We start from the raw sequence: 17,015 nt of genomic DNA on the forward strand, positions 1-17,015 counted from the left end.
AGAGGTTCTGGGTTTTGGAGATAGGATCTCTATGTGATCTACACGGGTCTGGTAGCCTGCTCTGGTCTCTAACACACTATTGTGGCTCAGCCTCCCCAACCCTGGGATTATAGGCGTGCACCGCCCTCTAGGACTGTTCCCTTTCCTTTCTTTCTTTCTTTTCCTTTCTTTCTTTCTTTCTTTCTTTCTTTCTTTCTTTCTTTCTTTTTTCTTCTTCCTCCTCTTCTTTTTTTGGTTTTTCTTTTTTCTTTTTTAAAAAGATTTATTTATTTATTATGCATACAGTGTACATCTACATGCCAGAAGAGGGCACCAGATCTCATTATAGATGGTTTTGAGCCACCATGTGGTTGCTGGGAATTGAACTCAGGACCTCTGGAAGAGCAGACAGTGCTCTTAACCTCTGAGCCATCTCTCCAGCCCTCCTTTCTTTGGTTTTTCAAGACTAGGTTTCTCTGTGTAGCTTTGGCTGTCCTGGACTTGCTGTGTAGACTAGCCTGGCCTTGAACTGACAGAGAGATCCACCTGTCTCTGCCTCCCAAGTGCTGGGATTACAGGCATGCGGTACCATGCCTGGTTCCTGTTTCTTTAAAGAGCTTCTTAGATCTCTGTGAATTCAAGGCCAGCATGATCTACAAAGCAACTCCAGGACAGCTGAGGTTACACAAAGAAACCCTGTCTCAAAAAACCAAAAAGAAGAAGAAGAAGAAAAAAAGAAAGAAAGAAAAAGAAACAACTCAAATCAAAACAAAAAAGAGCTTCACACTATGAGCTGCCATCCTTCCTGCCCCACCACACTCTGAGATCTAAGGGGTAGAAGTTGGTGTGTGTGTATGTGTGTGTGTGTGTTTGTGTGTGTGTGTGTGTGTGTGTGTGTGTGTGTGACACAGTCAGGGTCTACCTTGCTTCTATCCATCCTCACACCATATGTCACCTCAAGGTTGTGTCCAGAAGAGCCAGGCTCAAGGACACGGTCTCCACATACAAGAACCTGGCAGACAGTGAGACGGTCACTGGGACCCCCTGGGAACCCAGAGGACCTGGAGCTGCTCTGTGCTCAGGTCCCCAATATGCCTTCATCACATCCAACCTGCTCTTACAGTGACCTCTAGCACCAACTCATGTGCCCCCATGGCTTCCCGTAGGGCAATGTGGCCTCAGGGTGGCTCTAATCAGTCATATTTCCCTCTTTTCCTTTCTTTTTCCTCTGTTTCCTTTTCAGGGCTTGGACTGGAACCCAAGAGTGTTAAATAAATCTTCTAACACTGAATCACACCTGCAGCCCCTTACTGGAGGATTCTAGGCAGGGGCTCTACCACTGAGCCACACCCCAGCCCCTCACTGGGGGATTCTAGGCAGGTGCTCTACCACTAAGCCACACCCCCAGCCCCTCACTGGGGGATTCTAGGCAGGGGCTCTACCACTGAACCACACCCCAGCCCCTCACTGGGGGATTCTAGGTAGGGGCTCTGCCACAGAGCCATACCCCAGCCCCTCACTGGGGGATTCTAGGCAGGTGCTCTACCACTGAGCCACACCTCAGCCCCTCACTGGGGGATTCTAGGCAGGTGCTCTACCACTGAGCCACACCCCAGCCCCTCACTGGGGGATTCTAGGCAAGGTGTTTTACTCCCCCTTCACCAGCCCCCAGCACTTCTGCCCCCTTCTCTTACCACACAGCCCTTTCTCACTCAGGGCAAAGACACTCCCCACAGCCTATCCTTGGGAAATGCAGAAGTCCCCTCAGATGGAGAAAGGGGAAATGTGGGGCCCCAAAAGAGTGAGGCCGGGACTCTTTAGAGGAGTGGCCCCGAGCCTGCCCAGAATGAACCGGAACTGTGGGTTCCAAGGGCCTGTCTCCTAGATGCCTGTGAACATGCGCAGACAAGGAGGCCTGGATAGTTACCGGAGCCTGAGAAGCATCTGGCTGAAGGATGATGAAGCAGCCAGCTGAGGACAGAGGCCACATGTCACCTGCTCAGGGCACTCTGCTGCCTCCATAACTCAACAGGAGCCCTAGACAGAGGAGTTTGTATCTGGTTTTCCTTAGGGTCTCATAGCTATAGCTAGCTGGCATAACTCAAGACTTAGTGCGCTGGGGTTAAGAGAGGTGGATGACAGGATGATGACATCCAAGCTGGAGATCAAGGGATATCCTGAACTGCATGTCAAGAGTGACACTGAGCAAGGACACTGATGGCAGTTGCCTCAGCAATGCCCAAGGGGCCACAGGGACATCATTAGGGGAACGTCCAGTCCATACCCCTTCCCTCCTACCATTGAGGGACATGGGAGTAAGAGGTCAAGGGGTCATCCTTGTGAAGTCTCTGTGTGGGGAAATATCCCTTGTCAAGGAGCCGCCCTACCCAGCACACTCATTGTTGCACAATGCCAGGCCCGTTCCAGACACTCCCACACCAGGACTGAGACCCGGTCCCTCTTAGAAAGTGTGCTCTGCACTGTCTTTATGCTAGCAGCCAGCACCTTCTGTCTGCTCTTCTCCTTCCCTGCTGTTCACCAGCTTGAACATGGTGAGTAGCCTTCTGTGACAGGCTTTCTGTCACAGAGCATGGTCCTGCTCACCCACAGAGACGTCTATACTATTTTTGCAAATTTCTTTTTTTTTCTTTTTTTCCTGTGGGGGTAGGGGGGGGGAGGTTTCGAGATAGGGTTTCTCTGTATAATAGCTCTGGCTGTCCTGGAACTTGCTCTGTAGACCAGGCTGGCCTCAAACTCACAGTGATCCACCTGTCTCTGCCTCCCAAGTGCGGGGATGAAAGGCGTGCGCCACCACCACCCGGCATTTCTTTAAGCCTAGAGAAGTTTTCACGGAAGCTTTGTTCTGGAGCCTGGACAGCAGAGTCTCTGGTCCTGAGGCGGCCACTGCCTCTTGTTCAGGCCTCGCACAGGAAACCTGTGGGATGAGACCAAGCACCTATTCCAGGATGACACCCTTAGGTCCATGGGAGCCTCCTGGATAACTAGCTGTCTTCTCCCGAGTAGGGCATCGGGCTAAGCAGGACAGACCTGGGGACTAGAGCACACACTCCCCAGGGATTGGGTTTCAGAGAGGTCTGAGGCAGCAGCAGCATCTGAGGCTAGAGGCAGGTCAGGCAGGTGCCATCACACTTCCCGTCTTGACAGTGACAGAGACTGCTGGGTCAAGACCCTCATGTCCTGGCCATCCTGTCCAATGCCTGGGCTAGCTGTCTGGCTAAGGAAGCAGCAGGCAGAAGTGGGCCTCTGTGTGGGTGATCTGGACCTCTTGCTATGTCGGGGGGCTGGAGGGGGGGTGGGCATCCAGAAGTTTTAAGGGTTTGTTCTGGGTTACAGTTACACTTGTCCCTCAGCAGGGACAAGCATTGCACAGAGCCATGTGACCACAGGGCCCTGTCACACTCTCCTCTTTATGTCATTGTCCCCCAGCCAAGGTCACAGTTGGTTGGTTGGAGTGCCCAAACTCTTCTCTGAAACTTTGAGATGTCAGGGTGGTGGGTGTGCCCTCATACCTGAGTCCACCTCGCTTTGTACCCGCCCCTCACTGGCATGCCCTTGCAAATGACTGGGTGGCAGCTGCCCTGGCTCCTGCCCCCAAGCTGTCCTGCCTCCAGCCAGGCCTCAATGGTTGCTTTTCACAGGGTAGGGTGGGTGACAGGGCATGCCGACAATGGCCTTTGTTGTCCAGGACCAGGCCACCATCTCCTCCAACAGACATGGCTTCCTGCCTGGGTCTCTTCAGGCGTTGCCCCTTCCCTCCATGAAATGCACTGTTGTGCCAGGCAGGGACATCGCAGTGCTGCTGCCTTCCTGACCTTTGACCTAAATGTCACTGTGCAAAAAGGGAGGGAGAGAGGTGAGGCACCTGCAGTGTCAGAGTTTTTGCCTGGCCTCAGTTTCTCCTTGTGTGATTAAGGCCAGCATGCTCAGCGTAATAGTGGAGGGGGTGTGTGTGTCATAAATCCTGACACGTATTGGGCACATGGCCATGGTGAGGCACCATTGGGTGGCTGGTAGCGTGAGAGGGTCAGGTCCTTTGAAGTGATGGTGGAAGCCAGATAGTGTATCCGTGGGCTCAGGTAGCCCCATTTCCTGACTGTGTCTTCCATGTCAGGTAGGCTTGTCCCCTGCGTGAGCCTCAATGTGTTGTGATGGGGTCACTGACAAGGTTAGCCAGCCTGCCCACAAGTACCAGGCCTCTTCTTGGCCCCATGTCACAGCTTCTCTGAATGTGGTGGGCAGGTCTGGTGCTCTTGCTGGACTAGGGGACCATCTTGGCTCATTTAGCTCCACCTCAGCCCTGACCCTTTCAAAGAAAAGGGAACTGGGGGGCCCAGAGAGGGGTGCCAGTGAGGGTCCCCCGCCACCCTGTCTATGAGACCAGCTGGGGAGGTCCTGTTCCATGGCTTCCTGATGGCTGTTTTGTGACTCTGAATAGTATCCCCAGGGGACCGATTGGCCATGTACAAGATGAGGAGGACAGCAGCTCAGAACCCCAGTGCCTGGAACTGGCTCACAAGCGCTTCCTCCCCACCAGGCTGTGCTCTGCTGGCTGCTGAGCAAACAAAGTTAGCAAAGCAAGGAATGTGGGACCCTCACACTGAAGGGTTCCTGTGTATGACTAGAACATCAGGGCGTCTCGAAGCCAGAGCATTGCATACTGAGGACGCGTGACATGGAGTCCCAAAAGAAGCCAGTTCCTGAGAGGAGTCAGTTTGTCCCAGGGCTAAAGCATCAGGCATTCTCCTGATGGAGGACCCTGCCTGACCCCCACCCACCTCAGGTCAGGGAGCCCAAGTGGACCAGGGCAGAGGAGCCATCTACCCATCACCTGACTGTGGAAGCTTTCCTGGTGTGGCCTATCAGAGAGGAAGTATGGGACCTGTTCCCAGAGTCGAGCCAGGAAGTGGCAATAAGGGCTGAGTGGATGGTGGGCACTTGCTGCCCACTTGCTACTGGGACCCCGGGATCCTAAAATGGAAAAGAAGGCTCCCAGGGAGCAGGTAGAGTAGGGGCCAAACATGCCAAGGGTGCCCTGCAAAATGCATGAAGCTGGAAGGCTCATAAGGTACGATCTTAGCACCTGTCACCAACATGGCCCCTCTGTCCTCTGTGGAGTTAAGTGTCCCTGCAAGGTGGCAGCAGCCTAGCAATTCAGACTCTGAACCTGCGCACACAGAGGTTTGACCTCTCTTACAGGTGCAGAAGAGAGACCCAGGGAGCTTCAGGACAGAACCTAAATGGCCAGAGTAGTGGGCAGGCTGAGGCCTGAGAACACTCTCAGAATCTGAGCCCCTTGGGCATGTTGGCTGCGTGCATGTGTATGCAACACATGAGTGCAGTGTTTGGTGGAGGCCAGAAGAGGGTGCCAGATACCTAGAACTGGAGCTACATGGGTGTGGTTGCCAGCAGAAGCAGGAAGAACTTCAAAACCAGAGGCTGGCTGTGGTTGATCCAGCGTGGGTAATGCCACGCTTCTCTGGTGCCTCTGTGGCTTGGCTCTGTGCCCAACCTTCCCTTGGTAATACCCCAGTGGGATGTTGTCGCCTCTCCCACTCAGGAGGGTCCTACAGCCATCCTGAGTATGGAACACCCACTTGGCTCACACCTCAGCAAGCTTCCTGTCACACTCCGTAGCAAGACCTCTGAGTTAAAAACAAAAGTACAATTCACACACACACACACACACACACACACACACACACACACACACACACACACACACATATATATCACACAATGTACATACACTTTGCATATTCTGTTTGGAATGCAGTTCTTGAAGTTTGCAGATTATGAAAGTATGTGAGTGCAGAAGATGCCGCAGTGTCCTCCCCTGACCCTGTGGCCCAGTTTGCCTGCATACTGTGTGGGGATGCACAGTGCAGTGTGCCCTAGGGCCGGGCCTCTCTCCTGCCTGCCTTGCTGCCTGGATCCAAGCAGCACACAGTTGCTTAAATATCCCATAACCGAGGGACATCAAGTTCTTTCCCATTTGTGAGGATCGAGTATGAAGCCCCGCCCCCCCAGGTCGGGTACGGTGCACACCTGTCACCCAGAAGTGGAAGCAGAAAGATCATTAGTTCAAAGCTAGCCTGGGCTATGTAGCGAGATACCCCTCCCCCAACTCAAAAGCAGAAGAGTCCATAATTCTGCATCATCACCCCGAGGAAGGTGTGCTTCATCTGTAAGAGGCTTGTGGTGCCAGGGAACAGTGGCTTCCTCCTCTCTGGGATGTGTGATTCTGAACCCTCTCTGCCATCTGTCCTGCGCCTTCCTCAGCAGCAAACCCTGTGGGATGTGGTCCAAGGACCCTCAACCTCCACAGCTGGCCCCAGCCCTGCAAACCATAGGCATCTAATTAATGCCATCCAGACTTCCCGGCCTCCACCTCAGGACCTGGCTAGTTCTCTCAGGGAGAACGATCACTTCTGGTCCTACCTGGTCGCAAGTGTGTTCAGAAGTGTAGCCTGGCTGGGATGCTGACCAACGACCCTGGCTGGGCTGGGGCTGGACAAGGGCCCATCCAGCCAGGCCAGTGTGGCGTGGCGAATGTTCACCACCTGTCTGCCCTTGGCTGGCTGGATTCCCATGGTACCACTGCTCCGAGGCTCTAAGCTTGATGCCCTGTGAAAGCCTCAGAGGGGCAGTAGGCTTCTGTCTAGCCCAGAGCAGAAACTGTGGCTTCCTTATACGCTCCTGCCACCTGCTGGCAATTTTTAGAACAGCAGGTGAGAGGTGTGTTTCCCCTGGCTCCTTGGATCCAGGCTGGAGGGTTCTGGAGGTGCTGGGGGTGGGGAGGGAAGCTGCTTGCACCCGGTCTTGCTGTGTCTCTGGACACCCCGTTTCTGGAGTCCATGCTAAGCTATTCATGCCTAGAGAATCTGGGCTCTGAAGCTGAAGGAAGCGCCTAGCCAACTTACTGACCATCTAGGCTAGCTGTTCGATGAGTCAGTCAACAAACATTCTAAGTGGGTCCTGCCTGGGCTAATAGGGCATGTTCGTGACCCAGTATCCAAGTACAGAAAGAGATCTGCTTGCTGAGGTTACATCAAGGAGGAGACCCAAGGCACACCAGCCAATTCATAGCCTCAGAGAGGCCCTGTCCCCTGAGAAGTGAAGGAGGGAGCAGGCCCCTTCTGGCATGCCTTGAGACTGATAGTCCCACGGGCGCCAGCTGCCTCCACCCTGACGCCAGGCTGCTGCCTTTTTATGGCCACATGTCTCAGAGAGCACAGAAAATAGCCCCTTGTGTTTGGTGAAGGGGACAGGGCTGCCCAGCAGCAGGCAGCAGAGAAGGAGATGCTGAGTGGGGGAGGGGAGGGGATCTGATGTGAGCTGGCCCGGCTGTCAGGGTCTGGCTGACTTATGACCCTGATACAGGGGCCGAGCTCCTATTCTTGAGCACACTGCTGGCAGTCAGGGTTTTCTAGGACCCTCTTTGCCAATGAAAGCCACCTTGATGCCCAGCAGAGAGGGAGGGAAATAACAAAGCTATCTCTGTACTCTGCCCACCCGAGGGGAAACAGCCACCAGATGCCTGTCCACCAGCGGGGAGGCTTATAATAACCAGAAACGTCAAGCCATGCAGGCGTTCAGCAGCAGATACTGCAGCAACAACAAGAGTCCCACGGAGGAGGGCAGGGCCCACCACAGCAGCTCCTTCTAGAAGGATGGGGCTGGCCAGACACAGCAAAACTGGACAGTAGGGAGGGAAGTGAGGGCACAGGGAAGGCTGGCTCTTCTGAGAGTGCCTTCGTTTGTTTGTTTGTTTGTTGAGATATGGTTTCTCTGTGCAACCCTGGCTGCACACCTGAAACTCACTTTGTAGTCCAGGCTGGCCTCGAACTCACAGAGGTCTGTTTGCCCCTGCCTCCCAAATACTGGGATTAAAGGCGCATGCCACCACTACCCGATGAGAGTGCCTGGTTTTGCCAGCAGTGAAATAGCTTCCAATTGCCCTGGGGCAGAATATGCCAGGGTTCCCAGAGCTAGCCAACCCCAGCATCATGGACCGGCTCTGGGAGGGTCCTTCTGGCCCCTGACATCGCGGTGCTGATAACTGTTTCTGGCCCTTCACAGACCCTAGAGCCTGTTTCTTCTGTGACTTTAGCCTGCCTGGCAGCCCTGGGCCACCTCAAACCCATTGTCCCCAACTACGTCCCCAGGTCTTACTTCTTAGGGGCAGGTCCTGGTAGGAGGATCTGAGTGAGCAAAGGTCACCCCAGATCTGTGGTCTGGCTGGGGCATCAAGGTGTGTCTGGACAGTGGGTCCCGGGCCAATGGCAGGGCAGATAGGCGGGTGAGACCCTATCCTTCAGCTGTGTCCACCCACAGAGGAAGGTCCCAGGGACAGTGACAGGGTCAGACAGGTGGAGCCTCCTTGACTATTTCTCTCTCCCCCAGGATACCGTGAGGGCCTTCTCTGGAAACGTGGCCGGGACAACGGACAATTCTTAAGCCGGAAGTTTGTGCTGACGGAACGAGAGGGTGCCCTGAAATACTTCAACAAAAACGACGTGAGCCCGGCATGGAGTAAAGCGGTGACTTTTCAGTGTGGGGGTCCTAGACTCCCCTGGGTCTGAAGGGCTGAGGCTTTGCCTTTCTACAGGAATGTGCCTGTCTTCCTTCAGTTTCACCGGTGTCAGTCTTCCTAGGGGACACCCCTCATGGTGGCTCCCCCCCTGGGGAAATGCCACGCGTGTACATGCCACACACCCATACACCAACTCCTCCATCCCACCCCACCACCCCCACCTCCAGGACTGGCCCCTGTCCCTTCCTGGAGCCTTTGGGAGCCAGGCCTGGGGTAGCCTACTGGGAATGGTCCCAGGAAGCCTGGGGCTCCCCCTGGTGGATGCTTCCGGGAACAGACTGGGATAGTGCTTTGGGTCAGTTGTGAAGGGTTGGTGAAATTCTTGGCTCCAGGTCGGTCACCGGTGGGTGGGACAGCTGCAGGGCAGGGGCCACCTGGAGGTGGATGGCTGTGGGGCTGGCTGGATAGAGGGATGGAAGGTGGGGTGTGCCATCCTGAGAGGGAGCTCAGCTCTGTGGTGCCATCGTCCAAGGTGGCAGCTTCCTCACCTGCCTTGTGTATGGGGATACTGGCTCTGAGATAATTAGCAACGTGGGGCCACACAGCCAAGTGTGTTGTGGCCCTTTCTCTGGGACCCTTAGCTACCGTTTGGGGGGTGGGGGAACACCAGGAGACATGCCTAGAAAAGTGCCCCGACTTAAGGTCCGGCTGAGGGACAGGGATGGAGCTAGTCACACAGCTCCCTGGAGCTAGCCAGGGCCACAGAAAGACCTTGTGCCTTGGACCTTGTGACCTGGATGGAAATGTCTGGGGACAGCTCACAGTAGGTGGGGTCTTGGTGAGTAACCCCAGACTGCAAGCTCCAGATGCATAGGCCAACAAGGGTTGGGATCAGGATAGGACAGAGAACACGAAGGGTCACAGTTTAGGGAGGTTACCCAGATACCAAGTGTGCCCCCACAGGTCTCATGTAGTCCCCATCACTGAAGGAAGTAGAACTCTACCGTCTATTCACAGGCCTCAAGTCTGGGGCTCAGAAAGGTTAAGTAACTTGCCTAAGGCTGCACAGCACACACAGCAGGTGTACTGCTAGCCTCCCCTTGTTCAGACTCTGGCTGCTGGCTGGCGTTCCCACTACCCCCTTCCTTCACAGGCCAAGGAGCCTAAGTCTGTCATGAAGATTGAACACCTGAATGCCACCTTCCAGCCAGCCAAGATTGGCCACCCCCATGGCCTGCAGGTCACCTACCTGAAGGACAACAGCACTCGCAACATCTTCATCTACCACGAAGATGGCAAGGTGGGTACCACTAGGTGGGTGGGAGGAAGGGAGGTGGGGCCATGCACACCCCTCGAGGGTGGGCAGTAATCTGGCCCTGCCCCCCTGTGTTGCAGGCATCTCTGTATGGGCACAAGCGTACCCCAAACAGACCCTAGAGCCTGCACTTCCGTGTTGTGGCTGGAGCTCTGATGCGCACCTCATCAAAGTGTGTGTGTGTGTGTGTGTGTGTGTGTGTGTGTGTGTGTGTGTGTGTGTGTGTGTGTGTGCATGCCCGCACTTGCAGAGCTGAATGTTTCTGAAAGGCCAGGAGGCTGGAGTTTGGCCTGATCCCTGGGGAAGCTGTCACATCTCTAAGCATGTTGTCTGGTTTGGGCGTCATTTGGTGACCCCTGGGAAGTTAAGGGTCTCCCACACTACCGTCCCCCTGTGCCATCATACCTGAGAGGTGTATATTGATGTGGTGTGCAGGGTCTGTGTCCTGTGACTACATAAAAACACTAGAGGGGTCTGAGTTCCTGCATCCAGTACACTGTCTGGTTGGTCTGTGATGAACAGCCATGTCTGCCTGTGGTGGCCAGCCTCCACATGAGGTCAAGGGCTTTCTAGGGACATGGGTGGACAGTCTTGGGCCTCACTTCTTCCTTCCCTGTCATGGTCCAGTCTGTGATGCTCTGTGTGCCCTGTTTTGGTTGGACCACACCCCACAGTAGTTTTTTTGAGATGACACGCGGTCTGAGACTCTCTCTGGAGTTCTATCATTCAGGGCAGGCTTTTCCCCAGCACTGGGCCTCTGCTTTCTTGTCTAGTGACTCATGTCCACAAGGCCAGTGGGGATTTTCTTCAATGCTTTCTTCCCTCCAGTCTCTTTCTGGAAGCTCTGTCTTGCAAATGTTTATGCGGAGTCATCTCTCACTCATTTCTCTCCAAGCTCACTTCTTTTTTTGTGCCTTTTCCTTTGCATGTCTTTGGGGGCATGTGCAGTTTTTTTTTCATGTGTGTAGGTACATGCCAGTGCAGGCGCACATGCACTCAAATGTGGCCCAAGCTCCAGGTGGGGAGCTTCCTCAATCACTCACCGCCTCCTTCATGGAGGAAAGCTCTCTCAGGTGAACCCAGGCACTGCTGATTCTTTAGCAGGCAGCTTGTGCTGAGGAGCCTATCTCTGGGAAGCCACCCGCAGGTCCTGAGGGGCCCCATGTCTCAGCCCAACTCTCCCTGTGCAGCTGGCACGCAGCTATCCTGGGGCTCCTGCCCACTCATGCCAGCTCACTCACTGGCTAGCTTCCAGCCTACGATGACAGTTGTCTGTGTCTTGTGGATTTAGGCTTTTAATAAAAATCTCTTGGGGCTGGAGAGATAGATGGCTCAGTGTTTAAGAGCACCATCTGCTCCTCCAGAGGTCCTGAGTTCAATTCCCAGCAACCACACGGTGGCTCACAACCATCTATCATAAGATCTGGTTCCTTCTTCTGGTGTGCAGGAGTACATGCAGGCAGAACACTGTATATGTAATAAATCTTTTTAAAAAATCTCTCAAGCATGGACAGGACACAGTGGCACTTGGCTTTGATTCTAGCACTTGGGAGGAAGAGGCAGGCAGATGTCTATGAGTCTGAGGCCAGCCTAGTCTACAAAGTGAGCTCCAGGCCAGCTAGGGATACACAGTGAGACCCTGTCTCAAAAGTACGTGTTCCCAGGAAGGCCTCACTTTACCCCAGGCCTCCGCCTTCATACTCCTTGGGAGGACATGAAGGGCCTTCTGCCACTGAGACACAATGCTCTTCCACAGCGGGGACCCCAGCTTCTTTTCTGCTCCTCAAAGACAGCTGTGTTGAGAGCCCTTGCTGACATGCTTCCTGCCCCCCTTTAGCACCCTGGGAAGAGGTCACAATCATCAGGGGGCTAGAACCCCAAATTAGGATAACTGGGGATGGGGAAGATAGTGTTCCAAAGAGTAGAAGGAGTGTGCAAAGGCCCCAGGGCAAGTTCTAGGGTGCTGTTTTTAAAGTCTTTTATGTACATGAGTACAGTGCGAGTGAGTGCATGCACACACACACACACACACACACACACACACACATGCCACTTGCTGCATGTGTGGGTCAGTCCTCATCTTCCACCTCATTTGAGACAGGGTCTCTTTGCCATTCCTCTCTGTGCATGCCAGGTCAGTGGGCCTGACAATGTCCAGGGCTCCAGGGCTTCTCCTTCTTGCACTGGAATTACACACATCTGGTGCTACTGTGTCTGGCTTTACATGGGTCCCGGGGGTTCAAGTTCAGTTCTAAATGCATTTGCAGCCAGTATCTTACCCACTGAGCCATCTGCCTAGCCCTACTTTTTGTTTTATTTTTCCCCCCTTCACAAGGTCTCCCATTGGCCTGGATGTAACTGGTTAAATTAGGTTGGCTGGCTGAGTCCCAGGGGCTCTCTTATCTCCTGGTCACCAGTGCTGGGATTACAAGAGCATATCCCCACATCAGGCTTTGGGGGTATATGGTTTTTTGTTGTTGTTGTTTTGTTTTGTTTTGTTTTTTTCGAGACAGGGTTTCTCTGTGTAGCCTTGGCTGTCCTGGACTCGCTTTGTAGACCAGGCTGGCCTCGAACTCACAGCGATCCGCCTGCCTCTGCCTCCCGAGTGCTGAGATTAAAGGCGGGCGCCACTACGCCCAGCTGGGGGTGTATGTTCTTATGCTGGCAAAGCTCACATTTTATAAACCAACTCAACTATCTCCCCAGCCCAGAACCCAATTTGAACTGGGAAGAGAGAGCAGTGGGGAGAAGGAACAATGGACAGGCCCAGGGCTGAATTTGGGGTCACCTGTAGAGGGAGAAATCTGCCTCCTGAAAACTGAGGGTTTGGGAGGGCTGATGTGGGGAGGCAGGGGTGGGGGGGTCGGTAAGTATGAACCATTGCAAATGGAGTGAGGGTGATCAGCGGTGGCAATAGAAGGCTTTGGGTGGGAGCCCAGGGAGGGCAAGAGAGAGGGGAAACTAGTATGGAGGAGGCCGGTCAGCCTCTTTCACAGGTGGAGGGGGTGGGACCAAATGGGGAAGTGGGTAGGAGCAGTTGTGGGTGGGAACGTGTGAGCAGGGCTGTGAGAGCTGGCCCTAGCATCTTAGGCTACAGAGAAGTCCAATGGGCCAGGCCCAGGAAAAAGGTACAGGTGCCGGGTTCTGGCTCATTCTGATATTGGTAGTGCTGGTTGCCTTGCTGTGCTGTGGATTTTACCGGAAGCACTGGGAAGACAAAAATGGACAGGTTCCCAGTCAGGCAGGTGTCGGGGTGGGGGGGGTGTCCCTTTGGCGTGGCAGCAAGGAGTGGCTACAGTCACAGCTCTAGGCCACTGTAAGCCCATCAGGAGTGAGAGACGCCAGATGTGTGCAGGGGGACAGCTGGGGTCTGAGATAGGGCAGAAAGAGCTGGGTGCAGAGAGGTACCTGTGATGTGCAGAGCTCAGATGTCAACCCCACTCAGTCCCCTGGCTCAGCCTGTGTTCCCTGACCCTGGTCATCTGACTGCCCCATCCAGGGTTTGTCCTATTCTTCAGTGAGGCTGCTCAGAGTGCCAGCCCAGCTGATGGCAGCGGGGGTGGGGGTGGGAGACAGAGGCTCGGAAAGCCGCCACTCACCACTGCTTTGGCCCTCAGGAGATCGTGGACTGGTTCAATGCGCTGCGAGCGGCCCGCTTCCATTACTTGCAGGTGGCTTTCCCGGGAGCCAGCGATGCAGATGTGAGTGGTTGTCCCAGAGCCACCTGCTGGGTGGTGGGGGCATAGCCAGCTGGGATAGGTCTCAGGGCTGACCAAGGGCACAGGGTGCTGACTGCAGCTTTTCTTTCTGGGGTTGGAACCGAGCTCCGGAGGACCACGCTATGCTGGGTACACTGCCTATGGGGTGGCACAGGGTGGGCCTCACCGCCATCTCTTCTGCCCCAGCTGGTGCCCAAGCTCTCTAGGAACTATCTAAAAGAAGGCTACATGGAGAAGACAGGGCCCAAGGTAGGTGAGAGCAGCGTGCTCCCAGGCCTGTTCAAGGTCAGCCATCTTGTTTCTGTCTGTCTGTCTGTCTGTCTGTCTGTCTGTCGTGGGGTGCTTGGCGTCAGGCTGGCTGAGGGGCTCGGGGTTGCTGGACTCACTGGGCACAGACGGAATGCCAGGCCTTTCCCATGTGCATCGCAAGTATCCCGGGGCTGGCCACTTTGCCCTACGGCCTTGAGTTTCAGGGTGACCCTTGAGGCCCACTGTCTGTGCTGAGGATCTAGGCCAGTGACCTGGTTGCAGGTCCTAGGGCTTGGGTCGGCCTGAGCCTTCTGCCCTCAGGTCCCCTCTTCGGCAGGGACCTTCAGATTCGCTCTGCATTATGGAGGCGGAGCACTCTCCTTGAGATCTGGATCCCAGCCCCTCATGCACTGGCTGGCTGGACTGGTGCCCTGTGAGACCCTGCCCGCCCACTGGGTGTTGAGTGGGCCTGCTGACTGCTCCCCGTTCTCCCTGATCCACAGCAGACAGAAGGCTTCCGGAAGCGCTGGTTCACCATGGATGACCGGAGGCTCATGTACTTCAAGGACCCCCTGGTAAGGAAGTTCTGCCTACAGCCCCAGCCCACCCCCACGCGCCAACATCTGTTTCTGAGGCTGATTGCTGAGGGAATGGGGCTGGGATTCCTCAGGGTCCTATATAACTAGGCCCTCACCTGGCTAGGTTTGGACAGGAAGTAGCAAGGACAGCCTAGGGGGGAAGGGTTTCCTCCCATCATGCCCCAGCCTCTTCTCACCCACAGGATGCCTTTGCCCGAGGGGAAGTCTTCATTGGCAGCAAGGAAAGTGGTTACACGGTGCTGGAGGGCCTCCCACCATCTACCCAGGGCCACCACTGGCCCCATGGCATCACCATTGTCACCCCTGACCGCAAGTTCCTGTTCACCTGTGAGACAGAGTCAGACCAGAGGGAGTGGATTGCGGCCTTCCAGAAGGTGGTGGACAGGCCCATGCTGCCTCAAGAGTATGCAGGTGAGAGGAGCAGGTGTAGGGTTGGAGGGTTGATGGGATGGGGCTTGCATCATGGGTGAAGGCTCCTGGCGAGGGGTGGGTCTGTCTGCTCCCTGACAGGCAGACTGCTGGTCTGCTGTTCAGGAGTCCCAGGGAGGTCAGGGGCTGTGAGGAGGTCAAAGGCTGGCAGCTCCCAAGGGTTGGACTGTTCCTGTTCCTAGTGGAAGCCCATTTCAAGCATAAACCCTAAGGAAGAGAGCCCGGAGGCCCCAGGATTCTGCACTCATGTGGCTGGACAGGCAGGCAGTGTTGGACGGTAGGGGAGCCCAGCCTCCTGGCCCACACCCTGTTCCTGGGTGTGGCCCAGGCATGGCCAAGTGGGGCTCAGGCAAGCCTATTGGACAGACATTTCTTCAGAACCTCATGAAAGTTGAAGGCCGACTTGGCTCTGGGCCTCACCCTGACCCTGGCCTGGTCGTGTTGCTTCCCCGGCCATGCCCAGCCGACCCACCCAGCTTCCTGCTGCTGGAAGCCCTGCCTCCCAACTTGAGCAGGACCCTACTAACTCTCCTGGCCTGAGGGGGATCTTGGCCTCAGGGCAGGACTTGGTGCTGGGCTGCTGTGGACAGCCATGGACAGCCATGGATGGCTGTGGCAGCGGGCTGGCCTGGCTGCTGGGGACTCACTCTGGGATGTGCCGCATGCCTCCCTTTCCCTCCCCCACCTCAAGTATTTATTGAGCACCTGCTGTGTATCAGACAGGGATCAAGGGTCAGGGGTCAGCTCTCCTTCCCCTAGGGCTGACCCAGCTGGGGCATTGGGGGCAGGATTTTTTCCCCCCAAGAGGACCAGTGTGCACAGGCCCTGGGTCCACCTGCTTTGGGGCCTCAGGTGCCCTTGGGGACAGCTGGCTGGGTCAGCGGGGAGGGAGCCTGCGGGTGCTGTGCATGGAGCCCAGCAGCGGTTTCCTTGGGAACCAGGGAGCCCCCATCCCCACCCCAATCTGCTTTTGGGCGTCAGTGCCCAGCTCGGTGCTGTCCCTGCTTTGTAACCCATGCCCTCTGGCCCTGACCTCACAGTCTTTGAGCCCTGGATTAACGCAAGCCCAAAACCAAGAGATGGCCATGGGCAGGAGTGGCTGCCCCAGCCCCGATTGCTGCTGGCAGGCCAGTAGTTAAAGCCACCTGTATTTATTTCCCCTGCTGCCCTCTGGTCACCCCAACAGACTGGGCTCCCTTCTATGGGATTCCCAAAAGGGCAGGTCCTGGCCGCTGGTCAGCTGGGGAGCACTGGTGGGGGACACATCTATGAGTGACCTGGCCCTTGTTAAAGCTGCACCCCAGGGAGCTGGGGGAGGGGTCCTTAGCCGGGCTTTTGCTGCCCTGTGTCATATCCCCTGGAATAAAGTGTGGCTCTGGCGTTGTTCCTTCTGTGTGTTGGTGGCTTAAGTGGGGAGGAGGGAGCTGGTAACCTTTTTGCCCTGGCAGCCTCCCTTTAGGTAGTAGGGGACAAGAAAAGAACCATGTCATTTCCACGGCGAGCCTAACTACAACCTGTGTCCTGTGTGTCCCCAGCCAGTATGCAGTGTGCGTGTGTGTGCACCCGTGCATGTGCACACATGTGTACGTTACAGTCCCAGGAAGGACCAGTCCCTGGACTACCCAATCCTCCCCTACCACAGCCCATACATTTGAGATCCCCTCTTAGGTCCCTCTGCTCACATTTGCTAGCCTTTGTGAGCCATGACAGAGGCCCTAGGCTGCACACTCCTACCAAGTGCACAGTCACTCAGCTTGCAGAAATGCTCAGCCCAGCAGACACCTTTGGCCATGTCTGGCGTGCCAAGCCCAGTGTGTACCCACACTTCCAGCTGGGTCCCCTCAGTCCACTCTTGTTTTCCCACTTAAAATTGTGTTTGCAGCTGAGCGCAGTGGCACACACCTTTAATCCCAGCACTTGGGGAGGCAGAGGCAGGTGAATCTTTTTGAGTTCCAGGCCTGCCTGGTGTACAAAATGAGTCCAGGACAGCCAAGGCTACACAGAGAAACCCTGTCTTAAACAAAACAAGGGCTGGAGAGATGACTCAGAGGTTAAGAGTACTGGCTGCTCTTCCAGAGGTCCTGAGTTCAATTCCCAGCAGCCACATGGTGGCTCACAACCATCTATAATGAGATCTGGTACCCTATGTAAATGCAGGCAAAACACTGTAT

At 55.3% G+C, this 17,015-nt stretch overlaps 1 protein-coding gene across 1 annotated transcript in view; it reads left to right on the forward strand.

The window, feature by feature from the left end:
• Window positions 1-15,677, forward strand: part of Adap1 (ArfGAP with dual PH domains 1) — a 57,365-nt gene extending 41,688 nt beyond the window's left edge. Inside the window, exons 5-11 of the mRNA XM_051161137.1 lie at window positions 8,404-8,516; window positions 9,687-9,833; window positions 13,466-13,549; window positions 13,754-13,816; window positions 14,320-14,391; window positions 14,598-14,826; window positions 15,027-15,677. Coding sequence (XP_051017094.1) covers window positions 8,404-8,516; window positions 9,687-9,833; window positions 13,466-13,549; window positions 13,754-13,816; window positions 14,320-14,391; window positions 14,598-14,826; window positions 15,027-15,055 — 737 coding nt within the window. The 3' untranslated portion in view covers window positions 15,056-15,677. The remainder of the gene's footprint in view (window positions 1-8,403; window positions 8,517-9,686; window positions 9,834-13,465; window positions 13,550-13,753; window positions 13,817-14,319; window positions 14,392-14,597; window positions 14,827-15,026) is intronic.
• Window positions 15,678-17,015: the final 1,338 nt, after the last annotated feature.

This window comes from Acomys russatus, chromosome 19 (genome assembly GCF_903995435.1).
Source record: "Acomys russatus chromosome 19, mAcoRus1.1, whole genome shotgun sequence".
NCBI lineage: Eukaryota > Metazoa > Chordata > Mammalia > Rodentia > Muridae > Acomys > Acomys russatus.